This window comes from Cavia porcellus, unplaced genomic scaffold (genome assembly GCF_034190915.1).
Source record: "Cavia porcellus strain 051 isolate PalLab524CR breed Dunkin Hartley unplaced genomic scaffold, mCavPor4.1 scaffold_31, whole genome shotgun sequence".
Lineage (NCBI taxonomy): Eukaryota > Metazoa > Chordata > Mammalia > Rodentia > Caviidae > Cavia > Cavia porcellus.
In genome coordinates, this window is record NW_026947514.1 from 43,060,977 (window position 1) to 43,077,074 (window position 16,098).

Here is a 16,098-nt window from a genome sequence, read left to right on the forward strand (position 1 = left end):
TACCCTCATCAAAACGTGTCTTAATCTCATGCCTCTTTCACACTAGATTTAAAGTTAGGATTATGACAGATTATCTTTCTAAATACTCCAAAATTAATATCACAGTAGGAAAAGAAAAAAGGAATGTAAGGATGAAGAAAAAAAAAATTAATGTCAAACTTCCTGTGCTATTTGATGTTTTCATAAACATGTACTATTCCTAAAATTTAACAAAAAATCCTCATATAATATCAATATGAAATATCTATCTGAATACCAGTATGACAATTTAACTAACCTTATTAGTGGCATGAGGTGATCATTAAACTGTTTGTCAAAAAGGTGAAAAATAGTATTGGCCTGTTGCACAACATCCAAAAAATAGAGATTTGCATTCCTAGAATCTGAAGAAGGAATTCCTAAAATTGAAAGGCATAAGTAAGTAAGAGTCATCCTTAGAGATCTTGGGCTACAGAAAAAGAATGTCATTTTATATACCCAATATGCATAAAAGCAACTTCTATTCCAATAAGTCAGCAATGAATTATATAGACAGGATAATTAAGTTTTTTAGTAATTTAATAGATTCACCTGAACTTATTTTCATGTCTAAATGTTTCACCAACTTCATGATTGGCATAAATAAACCAAAAACTTAAATAATAGATCATGTGTCCTATCTTCTCCTTCACATTCCCAATTGCCTAGTGTCCAATGATTGACATGTGCCATAAATATATTTCTACCATGTTTCTTATAACCACATCTGTTTATCTCTGGTAAGTTAAAATAATTTTCTTATTGGTCTTCCTGGCTAAGAGCCTATACACTGCTGTAATAGAAATGTGCCTTCATGTGTGCATTTCATTCATTCCAGGACTTCCTCAGAAATACTTAAAATGTCCTCACTATCTCAAAGGGAATTCCTGGTATTAATATGGTGATCAAGCCACTCCATATTTTGACACCCAAAAGTCTACTGACCTCTCTGGATTTCAGTTTCTTCCTTTACTTAAAGGATAATGGATGAACTTTCAGGTCCCTTTTAGTTGAAGAGATTGATGCCAAAATTAAGATATTAAAAGGACTGGGAATGTAGATCAGTAATAGAGAACTTGACTAACATGCATGAGGTTCTGTGTTCAAACTCAACACAAAGGTGGGGAATGGGAACACTAGGAAAAATATTTATAGGATAATACTTTTTCCAGTTATAAAAATGGGAAATAGCCAGGTGTGGTGGCACATGCCTGTAATCTCAGTACTTGGAAAGCTGACACTGGAGGACTGCTGCAAATTCAAGGCCAATCTGGGCTACATAGTGAGTTGAAGGTCAGCCTGGACTACACAGCAAGACCTAGTCTCAAAAAATAAACAAACAAAAAAAGAAAAATAAAGGTGTTAATCTCTACAAAAGATAAAACTGACTGGCAAGCAAATTAAAGGCTCCAACACAAATTTACCAGAGCAAAAAAGTAAATGCACATATAGATACTAATTAAGCCAATGTTGCTACATGTGGTTTGTTTTGTTTTCTCTTTGTGAGACAGGGTCTTGCTATGCAGTTCAGGCTGGACTTCAACTCACTTTGTGGCCCAGACAGGTCTCAAACTTGCAGCAATCCCCCTGCCTCAGCATCCTGAGTGCTCAGACTACAGGTGTGAGTCACCATACAAAGCTGCTTTATGTTAACCACTAAATCATTAAAACTTTTAAGGAATTACCATACACAGAAAAATGTATTTGCAAATGGCAGCAACAATATAAGCTGGTAGGGAAAAACCTTTTAGGGAAAATCTGCATTGAAATGAAAAAATTGTGTACAAAAATTTTGAAACAAACATGCTTTGATCTGGTAATCTCACTTCTGGGTGAAATTTTTGTATTTTATTTCGCTTCTGACATTTACCTAAAGAAAATAATTCAAAATAAGGAACATACTTAAATTCCACAATATTAGTAACAGCATAGTTATTATTACTAAAAACCTGAAAAGATGCAAGATATCTAATAATAGGTTGTTACCACATTTTATGTGCATGATAGAATTGTACGCAAACATTAGTAATAATGGCAGTGAGTACTACCTGACTGCATGGAAAATATTAACCTTTACATGCTACCAGAAAATTTCTTAAACCCTACTGAGTTAAGAATACTGTCATTAAAACCAATATTCTAGGTTTCTGTACTAACTAAATCACAAATCCTTCATATCAGATTAAAAATCATGTTTTTAAACTCATCATCTTCTTTAATCTTTGAGATATTACTAATACATATTACCATATTAAGTCATTTGCAAATGGCGAATGTTAAATATTTGATGTCAAGGGTTAGCAGTATTAAGTCAAAAATGTTTATCCGCATCAGGAGAGCAGCAATGTGAAAATAAAAAGAAAGAATAAACCAAAGTGAATGAACTATGGCTAATTTTGGCTCATCATGGAAAACTTTACAGAATGGTGTTTTATATAGCAAATAAAGATTAACTAAGCATCAATGTGCTTTTTTAGATGTTTCAGTATAGCAATGAATTAATACTATTCCTTCCATAAAAGCTTACCTAGTTTTACCTAGAATACTCTTTATTTTAACCATCTGGTTTACTCTATCTTCTCAATTCAGCTCTCTGGTTCCTATGTCTTCTCAGAGAGGTCTTAAAATTTTATTTCTGAATCTTCCACTTTATCTCCTGATTACTCCTCTCTGTCCCTTAGTCTTTTTTTTTTCTTCACTGCACTTCCTAATCATTTACCTATTATTTCCACAAAAATGCAAACTCCATGTGTTCAGAACAGACATGTATTAAAAGTATTAGATGAATGAACTCCACTAAGTGGATGCAGATATAAACAAGTGAATATGTTTCATTATGATGGGATATTAAAGTTAATTTAGTGAGTAACTGGGCTGAGAGAGGAATGCTACTTCAGCCAGGATAACCAACAAAGGCATCTGAGAAGGTGGCATCTTTGTTGAGATCAGAAGATTGTAATGCAGGCTGAGACCTCAAACAGAAGAAAAAGGGGTGTAGGGTAGAGAACACAAAGTACAGAAAATCTAAGTGAGGAAAAACAGTGAAGACCAGAGTGACTGGAGCAGGGTGGTGAAATGCAGTATGAAACACAACTGAATATGTTAAGATGCAGATCAAGTCAGGCTTCTCTAAAGAACTGATTTCTCTCTAAGAATAATAAGTCACTAAAGGTTCTCCAACAAGGAAATGATAATTAAACTGGGCACTACATGAAGTCAGTAACTTGGAAAGGAAAGAATGGACACAAGATGACAAGGTTTAATTGGAGTATTTAACCAGTTACCAGATCACAGTGTTTAAACTGGGGTGCACCAATCGAGACAGAGAAAAGCCCATCAACTTTAATTAATATGGAATTACACTAAAGGACTTCTTAATGGACTGCCTACACAGGCTGATGAAAAGGAAGACTTAATCCAACTCCTGAATTTGCAGCTGGAGCAACAGGTAAATGGCAAAGCCTTTTTAAAATATGGGAAAGGAACAAGTGTGGGAAAAATAAAGTTTCATTTTGGATATTTTAAATTTGACATGCTCACTGTATAGTTACTGAGGTCAACTGAGCACCTACATTAATGAAGGCAGAACTCAGAGAAGAGATCATTATAGTATTAATATAAGGAAGATCAAAAGATCAAGAGAAAAAGAAAAAAATACAGTAAAAATCTATTCCTTGTCAGACTTATATTCAAATGTTTTTTGTAAAACTTACTTTCCTAATACCCAACCAGAAAGGTTCTCATCTTCATTTCTGTTCCTGAGTTTATAACTTACAGCAAGCACTGTCATATATTCTGTGACACACTACACTGACATATGCAGTGCATTACCTTACTTCACTGATGTAAACAGTGTGAGTGAACCCTGTATATATAGTTTTCAGCAGTTGGCAAATCCTTGCATTGCAGAAGCTCAACACTCATTGCACTGAACTGAATTCAACCAAGATAATGATACATAAAACAATATTGTACATATAATTTAAACATGCAGGATCAAAGGAAACAAAGTTTAATACAAACATACTTACCAGCAAGTCCTGTTTCCAAAGCATAATCAATATGTTCAATACATAAAAATTCCACAAGAATGGTAAAAATTCTAAAGGCATTCCGTGGTAAATCAGAAGGATCTGACAGCTTTAAAACAAAACAAAACAAAACAAAAAATCAATCTTCCAGTCTACCTTTGAAAAAAGTTAACTTTTTGCAATCAATTTTATATCAGACATGGTATTACACACATGAAAATAACTCACATTCCACCTTTCCTGCTTCATATTGATCTGTAAATCTCCTGACATACAGTGATGTTCTTCAACATGGATTGCAATCCATCAGTAAAATTCAACTATAGTTTCAAGAAATATGCACACATCCCCCCACATACATGTATGCATTCATATGTACACACCGAGCTATTTTGTTCTGGGTCATGGTCAAAGTGCTTTGACTGCCACTGATTGCTATTTGAGTAAAATACAGAACAGAAGTATTTTTTACTATACAGTCACACAAAATAAATCAATACATGCACTATAAAATACCATGTGCTCAAATTGTTATTTTATCATTTCCTGGTTGAGCAAACTTTAAGATCTTATTTAACCTCATTAGCCTTCATTTTCTTTGTTTGTATGACAGGGACAATATTATCAGCATTTATTTTCTTGTGGTTAGAATAAAATATAAAAAATGTAAAGTTTTTTAAGAATATTTGACACACAGTAAGCTCATAATATTACACAATAAGTTCATAATATTCATTCTGATAGTACTACTCACAGATAAAACTAGTAAAAGAGTTGTTAGTAGTCACGCTGAGAAAATTAAATCCCTCATAAAAATAAGAAAATTACTCTTGCCTTCTTGTAACTGCTTTCTACATTATTTATCAATTGATTTTGCCTTGTCAAATCTATCTATGGTCACCATTCAATACAACTTCTCAGGGTAGTGCATCTTATAGGCTGGGCACCCCTTATCTGAAATGCTTGGGACAAGAAATATTTGAGGGTTTTTTTTTTTTAATATTTGTATATACACAATGAGATATCCAAGAGATTGGACAGAAGTCTAAACATAAAATTCATTTATGTTTTATATACACCTTATAGAACTAGCCTGAGGGTAACTTCATCAATATTTTTTAGTGTGTCCATCTGTGAAGTGTCAAATTTTCCACTGTGGGGCTGGGGATTTAGCTCAGTGGCATAAGCACCTGCCTTACAAGCAGGCGGTCATGAGTTCAATCCCCAGTATCGATAAAAAAAAAAAAAAATTTCCACTGTTCCATCACACTGGTGCTCAAAGCATTTCAGATTTTGAAGCATTTTGAATTTCAGATTTTCAAACTGCACATGCTCAAGCCTAATGTAACAGTGCAACCTGGATGTATAAACCTGGACGTTTGTGAAAGTTCCATTTAAATCTTGGCACTGTTAACTCTCTTTTTGGTCTTCTTAATAACTACCCAACTTTTACCACTCATCAGTCTTCTACTACAAAGCTCATCGTCTTCCTTTGCGCACTGATGTCCAACAGATACCCCTGACACATTCCTACAAGCTTAAATCACCGTTGGTAGGTACATGCATGACTATCCCATCAGTATTGGTGGTACAAACATATCTGATCATTCAATGGGAGACTCACAAATGTACCACCAGTGGTTTAAGGCATCCAGTAGCAAGACTTAAAAATCCATGAATAGTAGGCAGAAAACTGATAAAGATATAGATAACTTATGTAACATAGCCAAGTGGACCTTGTATTTATAGACCATAGTACTTCATCTAATATGACCCAACACAATATATGTTCTTCTTACGTGTACGTGAAACATTTTTAAAGATGAATTATATTCTAGCATAAAAGGTATCTCAATAAATTTAAAAAGTATCCTCATCATACGAAGTATGTTTTCTAACCACAGTGGAATCAAATCTGAAACTAGTAATTGAAAGGTACCTAAAAAATCCCAAATATTTGGTGACTAATCACCTTTGAGGCAAAAGAAATAAAAAAGAAACCGTTTTGAAGTGAGTTAAAACACAATGTACTAAAATCTTTAGGATGCAGCCACAGGAGTACCCAGGAGGAAATTTATGACTAGATGGCCATATTAGCAAAGGTCTGAAATTAATCATTCCACTTTAAAACACGAGCTAAAGAAAGGCAAATTTAACTCAACTAAGCAGAAGACAAGAAACAGTACAATAAAGAGTGAAATACAAAACAGAAAAGTATTACTGAAAAATTAATGAAACCAAAAGTTGGTTCTTGGAGAAAGTAATAAAACTAGTAAGCTTCTAGCCAGGTTGATCAGGAAAAAAATTACTGTTACCAGGAATGAAAGAAGTCATATTACTAGTTTCCACAAATACCAAAAAGAGTAAGGTATCATCAAAAACTTTATTCCAACAAATTGAACACTTAAGTAAACTATAAAAATCTTTAAAAAACAAAAATACCAGAGTTCACTTAAGGTGAACCTATGTTGAGTAACTAAACAGTTCTATATATCCTAAAAAAATTAAATTTATAGTTAAAAATCTTATAAAAGAAAGCTGCAAGTGCATATAACTTCACTAGTGAATTATACCAAACATTTAAGAGGTAAAGAGTATCAACCTTACATGACCTTTTCCAGAAAATTAAAAGGGGGAGGGGCAACATTACCCAGATTCCAAACAAGACAAAGACATTTAAAGAAGATAAAAATATAGGCCAATTATTTCTCATGAATGCAGATGAAAAATTCTTAATAAACACTTAACAAACCTAACCTTATAAGGTTAAACTTATATATATATATAAGTAGGCCAGTGGCCATGTGAAGACCTACTGGGATTTACTTATTAAAGGAGTATCAGGCTAACATTTGAAAATCAGTCAGTATGATTCACTCTTTTAAAAGAATAAAAAGAAAGCACTTGAGAAAATCTATACCCAATCCTTATAAAGACACTTTAAGACTTCCTCAGTCTTAAAAACAAGTGTTTATAAAAATCTATAGTTAACATTATTAGTAGTGAAAAATTAAATGCTTTATTTTTAGGATGAAGAATAACAAAGGGAGTTTGCTCTCTCTACTTCCATTCAACATCATATTAGATGTACTGCCAGGACAATGAGGTAAAAGAAGAAAATAAAAGGCATCTGTACTGCAAAGAAGGAAGTAAACTGTCTTTATGAGTAGGTAACATGATAGTCTATGCAGAAAATCAGGTAGATTGTACAAAAAAAGCTATTAGAATTAAAAAATAAGTTTAGTTAGGATGCAGGACATAAGATGAATATAAAAATCAATGGTATTTCCACAGATTAACTAATTTAAACAAAAAATATAAATTTAAAAATTAAAAGCACCAAGTCCTCCAAAATAAAGCTACACACCTCAATGCAATTCCAATAAAAAGTATCATTTATTTTAGAAACTTACAAACTGTTATGAGATGTTCAGTGTATGATACAAAATGATTTATATGGCAATGTTAGTACTTATACTACCTGATTCAAGTTAACCAACAATTACAACAAGCATAGCAGTAGCATAAAGACAAAGGAAACAGAATCGAGTCCAGAAATAGACCCACAAGTAAGTGATCAACTGATTTTGACAAAGGGTCAGAAGCAATTCAGTAAAAAAAAGAAGAAACTTTTCAGTAAATGAAGGCAAAATAATTCAATACCAAATTGTAAAACTACAAATTTCAACCTACATTTTGATATGTAAGTTAATTCAGAACAGATTACTATTTAAATGTAAAGATTAAAAGCCTCAAATTATAAAACTACTAAAAGAAAACTTAAGGAGGTGGTCTTTGTAACCTTTAGTTAACAAAACTTACACACAATATTAAAAACACCATCCACAACAGAAAAAAATATTAAATTGAATTTCATGAAAATTAAGAACTATCCTCTAAAAGAGTGTTATGAAATTAAACAGACAAGTCACAAAGTATGTATCACAACCTGACAAAGAAATTGTAACCAGAATACGAAACCCTCAAAAAATAAAAATTTGATTTAAAAATGCATGAAAGACAGTCACAAACACTTCACCAAAGAATATACACCAATGGCATACATGCATATGAAAAGATACACAAAGTCAACATCATTTCATTACAAAAATGCAAACCAAAACCATAAGAGTACCACACACCATCAGTTTGAAAGTTTCTTAAAAATACTCTATTACTCTCTCATATCACTACTATTTCTGAGATTTATTCATGTTGAAACATGTAACTCGGTTTTTTAAAATTGTTTTTTAGTACATGAACAATGCCAGTTTTTCAACTTCTTTTTCATTGAATTGGCTTTTGATTCTTGTCATGACAAAACAATGCTACTGCAAGAATCCGTGCACATATGAGCTTTTCTAAGAAGTTACCAAATTAGTCTTCAAAGTAACTGTATATATATTAACAGTACATGAAAATTCCTATTGCCTCACTTTGTTATCAATACTTGGTATGTATTGTCAGACCTAATTTATGCTAATTAAAATAAGACAATACTTCTAACTTTCGTTTCACTGTTAAAGGGATTGAATACCATAATGGTAAACTTTTGTAAATTGCTTATATGTAGTTTGTTTTCTATTCATTATATATATAATTTATATTGATTTATTGGTGCTCAATATATTTTATACATCAATAATAAATTAAGACTACATTCTCTTAATTCTATATTTAACAGCTATATCTATTTCTTCATGTGAAAAATAATAATGTCACAGGATTATGAAGATTAAATGAGTTAATAAATACACCTTAAAGTGCTTCAACTAGTTCCTGGGACGTGGTGTGAAATTCAGTACCATGCAGAACCCCATCGCCCTTCCCCTGAGGCCAGAGTGCATGAATGCAGGGCCAGACAGAAACCTACAAGCGTTACAAGACAGACTTGTGCTCAGCTCCACAACACTGCCAAGTGCAGCTTGGGTGCTGAGTTGAGCCCACAGGGACACAGATTCCTGTGCCCACGAGCCTCAGGTGAAACACAGCTTAGTACCAGCACTGGCAACCAAGACTGTTTACACTTTTTGTCTGCCAACCTCAAGCAAGGAAGCATAAAGAAAGACTTCATCTGCTAGAGGATACGACAGGAAAATGAGCACAAGATTTTGCTTTGGATCTCAGCAACTGGCCTGCCATGGTCAAATTCAACACCAGTAAAACCCAATGCCTCTGTTTCCAGGTCACTGCTCACAGATGGTACCTCTAAAACCCACCCCAGTACCAGACCAAAACTGTAACCCAATTTGAGAGAGAATGACATTTTAGCCTCCTTTACCAGCAGCTAGCTACAGCTATCTCAGACCACACCAGATAGCAGGATACCTCAATGCAATCTTTATCCTACCCCTGTGCTGTCCTGACCTTGAGGGGAAGTGGGTACAAAGCAGCTGAGATCGCTACGTGACTGCTTGCCTATACCATTTACACTCCCAACCCCAGGCAGTACAACATGGAGAGTTATAGCCACTCAAGAAAGAAGAAGAAAGACACAAGTCATTGCTTTGGAGACAAAGGGCAGACCCTACTTGGTAAGGCTCAGTGCTGGGTGCAGTCCTGTAGTGCCTAAAGACAAGCCAGTAACTATGGATAAGACATTTGGGCCCAACCTGGCCCAGATGAGGACCTATAGAAATAGCAAAAACAGACTACCTGTTTAAGGCACTCCCCAAGTTCATCTTAAAAACAATACACCAATCACTGATTTGTGATAAACTTCAGTTTGAGGCGCCCTCTACTGCTGAAATAGTGGCAATGACCACAGTTTCAGTGAAAATGAAGAGGCTAGATACTATATTCTGGAAGGATGGGCACAATCAAAGTAAACCAGATTATACACTACACTAAATATCCAATCCTTCACTGTACAAACAACATTGTTGCATCCCAACAAACATTAAGACTTTCAGGGTATCATGACTTCATCTCATGAACAAAATAAAGACACTCCAGACCATAAGAAAACAACTGTAACATGGGATCTCTTAGATAGAAAACTCAAAACAAAACATTTTAAAGAAATTCACTGAACTTCAAGAAAACATAAGAGAAACAATTTAAGTCATCATAGACACTTAAGAGAGGCTGAAATGATTTTAAAAATCTGAAATCCTGGAGCTGATAATACAAAGACAGAATGAACAGTGTGATACAAGGCAGTGACAGCAAAACTTTTAGAGACCTTTGTGCCCAAACTGCACCCCAAAACCCATTTATTTATTGCAAAGTACCAACACTGCAGTTCAATGTGAATGCTCAGGTGCTGGAGTGATGCCAGGGCATCACTTGTTCATATGCTGACAGAAAGGACTCTGCAGCCTACTGCAGAACACGTGCCAGACGTTCACCACTACTGACACAAGGCATCCTTGGCAAAAATCAAATCAAACAATCAGTGAGCTCAAAGACAGGTTATTTAAAAATACACAGAGAAAAAAGAAAAGTGAGAGACAAAAAGGAAGCTTACACAAATTATAGCACAGCATTAAAATCTTTTAAGCACAAATATTCAGTTACTAGAAGTTCAAGAGGGACTTGAATGCCAGAAGTAGAATGCTTTTTTTCTTTTTTCTTTCTTTTTTGTTTTTTTGGTACCAGGGATTGAACTCATGACCTTGCATTTGCCAGGCAAGCACTTATGCCACTAAGCTAAACCCCCAGCCCCTAGAATGCTTATTTAAAGAAATAACAGAAAAATGTTTCAGATAGCTGGAGACTTTAACACCCATTTTCTGTAATAAACAGATCATCCAGTCAGGAAATCAACAATGAAATAGCAGAGTTAAACTACACCCTGAATCAATGACCCTAATAGTCACCTACAGTTTAATCATGTTAGGCCACAAAATGTCTCAACAAATTTTTAAAAACTAAAACAACACTGATTGTCTTTTCTGATCACAATGTGACAAAACAAAATTATTAACAACAAAAAACCTTTGGAAACTGTACAAATATATGGAAAACAACTACCTCTCAAATACCGATGAGTCTACAGCCAAACCATCCTAAAAAACCAACGAATCAATAAAGCAGTACTAACAGCAAAATTTGTATCAGTGCTACATCAAAAAGCAGACACTCTGGGAGGGGGACCACAAGTTTGAGTCCAGTCTGAGCAATGAAGTGACTTAGTAAGATCATGTCTCAAAATAAAAAAAATTTTAAAAGGGCGAGGAATAAAACTTATTTTCAAGGCCCTCAGTTTAATTCCCAGTACCACCACCACTATCCACTCCCCCCCCCCAAAAAAAAGAGGAAGAGGAAAGAGGAGAGAAAGGAAGGAAGAAGAACGCATCTTATTCTTGTACTTCAAGGAACTAGAAAGAATACACCAAACCCCAAATCAGAAGAAAAGAAATAATAATAAAGAATGGAAGTTTGGATTAAAAATCAATACAAAGGATCAACAAAAATGAGAAATTTTCCAGACAAGATGAATAAAGCTAGACTAAGAAAAAAGAGCTTCTCTTTATATAGTGAGATGACCCCTTTGTAAGGGGGTCATTAGAGAACAATTATATGCCAATAAATATTGGTACTCTAGAAGAAAGGATAAATTCTTGGGTAGTAACATCTTACCAAGATTGAATCATAAAGAAAAAAGGAAAACAATAAAGAAAAAAGAAACTACTACTGATTAATAATGAAGAATGAAATGGAATAATAAAATGTCTTCCATCAAAGAAAAGGCTAGGAACAGACATCTGTACTGCTAAATTCTACCAAATACTTCAAGAATAAACATCAATTCTCAAGTTTCAAAAACTTAAAGAAGAAATGCTTTCAGATATATTATCCATGATAACAAAGCCAGACAAGGATACAACAAAAAAGAAAGCTACGTGCCAATATATCTCATAAACGCAGATACAAAAATCTTCAAAACACTTCAAATTCAACAGCATATCCAAAAGATTATTCATCATGATCAAGCAGAATTCATCCTAGATACACAGATCAATAAATCAATAAATGTGATATACCACATCAACACAATGAACAAATATCGTAAGGTCATCTTAACAGATGTACAAGAAGCATTTGATAAAATTCAATATCCTCCAAGATAAAAACTGTGACCCACTAGTTATGGACAGAATGTCCTTTGACATAATAAAAGCCTTATATAACAAGCCCATGACATTTATCACATTGAATAGGAAAAAGCTGAAAACTTTTTGAGATCTAAAACAAGTCAAGGACTATCATTTTCACTGCTGTTATTCAACATAGTACTATGAATGCTAGCAAGAGCAATCAGATAGAAATAATACCTGGATTGAACTGGAAGACATTATTCTAAGTGAAAGAAGTATGGCAAAAAAAGAATATATTGAAAAAAAAAAGAATATATTGCATGATTTCAGCCATATGTAGAATTTAAGAAGGAAATCTCACAGAAGTTGGCTGAAGAGTGGGGAAGGGAACTATGGGGCAAAGTTGGTCAACAGGTACAACATTACAGTTAGGTTAAGAGAAATAATTTCAGGTGTTCTGCAATCTCCAGGGTGACTAGAGATAATAATACACAATATACATGATATATAAATATATACATTTACTTTGTTTTCTTGTTTTTGAAACAGGGTTTTATTGTTTAGTTCAGGATGCCCTCAAACTTGTGGTGATTCTCTTGCCTCAGCCTCCCCAGTGCTGAAATTACAGACATGTGCCATCAAACCTGGCTATAATACTGTGTATTTCAGAAAGGCTAGCAGAATGGATTTTGAATGTTTTCACGAAGAAATAAAAAATATTTGGAGAAACACCTAAGCTTACTATGATTTGAACATTATTCAGTATATATATATCTCAAAACATCACATCCCATATATGTGCTTTATGTGTCAATTAAAAAATACATTTCAAAATAATGTTCCTAACTAGAAAATAGATTTATATCTTTGTATAAACAAGGAAAAACTTAAAATACACAATTACATATAAATTAAATAAATTTATAATCACTCTTACCTAATGACATCTTTGTTTTATTTTGTTGGTACTGGGACTAGAACTCATGACCTTGTACTTGCCAGGCAGGCACTTGTGCCACTGAGCTTAATCTCAGGTCATAATAAGTTGATCTTGTATTACTATTTTCTCTTTTTTTAAAAAATGCTACCACAGTTTGGATGTTGATTTTTTAAATTGAATTCATTAGTTTTATTTATTTATATTGTTTTGGTACCTGGGGATCAAACTCACCTATGACTTTTTTGAAAGGCTTGTTTGATTTCTTGTAAAAGAGTTAACACACAATTACATACACATTAAATAAATTTACAATCATTCTTACCCTATGACATCTTTCAAAGGCTTGTTTGGTTTCTTGTAAAAGATTAACCACCACTTCTTGGGACAGGAAAGTTTCCCCATGAGTATCAATACTTGGCCCCAGCGGTAAGTTTGTACGCTGTCTAATTCTCTCTTTCAAATCTTGAATACTATTATAACATATAAAAAAATTTTAAAAATCAATTTTATAAACAATTTCAACTTCAAGTACTCTGAAGTTTAATATATACTATCAACAACAAAAACCAACCAATAATCAAGAGATCTAAATTCTAATTCTAATAGTTAATTAGTTGTATAAAGATGCTCTTCAAGAAAACGCAGAGATGGAATTATGATCTCTAAAACCCCTTTCAGTTTTACTTTTCTAATGCAACCAAAATTCATTTGTTTTCTTCAGAAAGTAAGCTATTCTAAGTAACATTACAAATGAGTTTTAAAATAAAACAAAGTTTCAATGATTTTTAACTATACTTCACCATTTAAATATAATGCACATTTCTTCACTATACTAAGCCAGACCCAGTAATATAATTTAGTTTTTCTTTGTAATGGAGGGTCATCTGGAACATTTATTAGATGGTATATCTTTTAGAGTATGTAGTTTCAGTATTATAAACTCTATGCTTTTAGAGTATGTAGTTTCAGTATTGTAAACTCATCTTTTAAAAAGTCCTATGATTGTCCTTTAATTTTTCTTATCTTCTTCTTGCTAATGCCTTTCAGATCTTACCTCTCAATCCTAATTTAACCTTTCTCTCTTTGATCATATTTAATAAACAAATCAAGAATCAACAAGTGATGTGTGGTGTGCACTCTGGACTTTTGATTGTATGGCACCACAGAAGTCGTTCTGTCTCCACATAGAGCAGTGGTGGTGAGCCTAGGGCACACATGCCACAGTGGGCTATTTATATCACTGAAAGCTCTAAAAGCTTCACGATTACTGACAGAATCATCTATGGGATTGATGCAGACAACTTACAGCATATTTAATGTAACATTTCCATGACTGAGTGATCAAAAACAAAAAATCAACTCAGAGCCTTTTAAATTGTAAACTATTTGCTATTTTTAAAAAAATTAACAATAACAATTAAAAATGTGACTCTTGGCCAATAACTTAGAATAATTTATTCTCTCTAGGAAAAAAAAACCTATATACTATAACTCTTAAATTTACCGATTTTATGTTTTACATTCAAATTTCTGCTTTACATTTTAATCATGGCATGTTAGGACATTTCAACATGTGGTTCAAGAAGATTTGATTACTATAAACAGCATGGGTTAAAAGAGTTCTTTCACTCATGGTATGTTAGCCCAAATACAATGCTCCTAATGCCTTTAGTTTTAATTACAATATTTAATAAACGAACTTACCCTCCTGTGCCAATGGATCTCTTTTGATGATTTTTTGAATCATAATAGCGTTGCAGGATCATAGCACTTCTGCTTTTCAAATAACCAGTCTCCACCTCAATATAGTTCTCCAAATAGGAAATGAAAATGGATTTGATAAGCTTAGACAAAAAAGTCTGTTTATCAGTACCTAAATTAAATTCCATCAACTTGCTGGAAAGACTGGTGGTTCTTTTCATGGAAAGGGGGAAGAAAAAGATTAATGTATATTTTAGGTAAAGTACTAATGTTAAGGAATATATAGTCTTATAATATGATTTTAATGACTTTTATTAAACCACCATTTTTTAAAAGCTGGAATAGTATTTGGGATGCAGAAAGCATCTCTACCAGGGTGTATACATGGAATATTACAAATAATATCATTTTTAGGACAGTCATAAACTGCTAGAGATGACCTAGGAAAATGGAAGCAATGAAACAGTGTAGAAACAGTGACAGTGGTAGAATGAACTCAAGTATGTGCTAACACTGTTCATCACAAAGTAAGAAAAACACGACTCGCAGGCCTACTCTCTGTTCACCTTTTGTCTTTGCCCGTGAGGACTTTTCTCTGATTTTTTATTCTCCATTGTTGAAAATAGGATCACTGCAATATTATTGTTCAGCTAAACTTCCTCAATGTAATTTTTAAAACTTCTCCCAGAAGAGACGAAATAATAGCAACCGACTTGGAAAAAGTCAAGGAAAAACTCCGTATGAAGTTTCTGAGCATCTCTCTGCAAGCATAAGAATGCCATTTGCAAAAAGCACAAGACTAGCTGGAGAGTTAGCTCAGTGGCATAAGCGCCTGCCTGGCAAATGCATGGTTGTGAGTTCGATCCCTGGTGCCAAAAAAAAAAAAAAAAAAAAAAAAAAAAAGCACAAGACAAACTCACATACAGGATTTAAGACTGAAATTGCCATTTATTATGAGTCTGTTATTCCCTTTGGAATTCCAAAACTTTTAACTGCAGATAAGTGTAATTATACTAGCTTTTAAGTAAAAATAAAGAATAGTATATTAGCTCCCAATTAAAATCAGAAACAAAATCCATGAATCTTCATTTTAACAATATCTTACATTTCTCAGTACATTAGGATAAAGCATAATATCCAATTTCTCAATTTAATGTGCTAGGAATGCTGCTTTTTTGTACAACTCTAGTCTATACATTCAAGCATTTCATGCTAAAAGGTATACTGCTATCTGACAAATTGTTAATCAAAAAACATCTACTTCTTCATTTCTAGACTGAACCAATCTCAAAACAGCAACAGTGATAGAATGAATTCAATTTATGTGCTAACGAAAAATCTGAGATCAATTATTTTCAAATAATTA

At 33.4% G+C, this 16,098-nt stretch overlaps 1 protein-coding gene across 2 annotated transcripts in view; it reads right to left on the reverse strand.

Annotated features, from left to right (window-relative positions):
• Exoc5 (exocyst complex component 5) overlaps window positions 1–16,098 on the reverse strand; it is a 67,536-nt gene that overhangs the window by 15,560 nt on the left and 35,878 nt on the right. For both annotated transcript variants that reach the window (XM_063241541.1, XM_063241542.1), the window contains exons 11-14: window positions 14,736–14,945; window positions 13,354–13,501; window positions 4,050–4,158; window positions 278–398 (exon numbers count right to left, since the gene is read on the reverse strand). In XM_063241541.1, coding sequence (XP_063097611.1) covers window positions 278–398; window positions 4,050–4,158; window positions 13,354–13,501; window positions 14,736–14,945 — 588 coding nt within the window. The remainder of the gene's footprint in view (window positions 1–277; window positions 399–4,049; window positions 4,159–13,353; window positions 13,502–14,735; window positions 14,946–16,098) is intronic.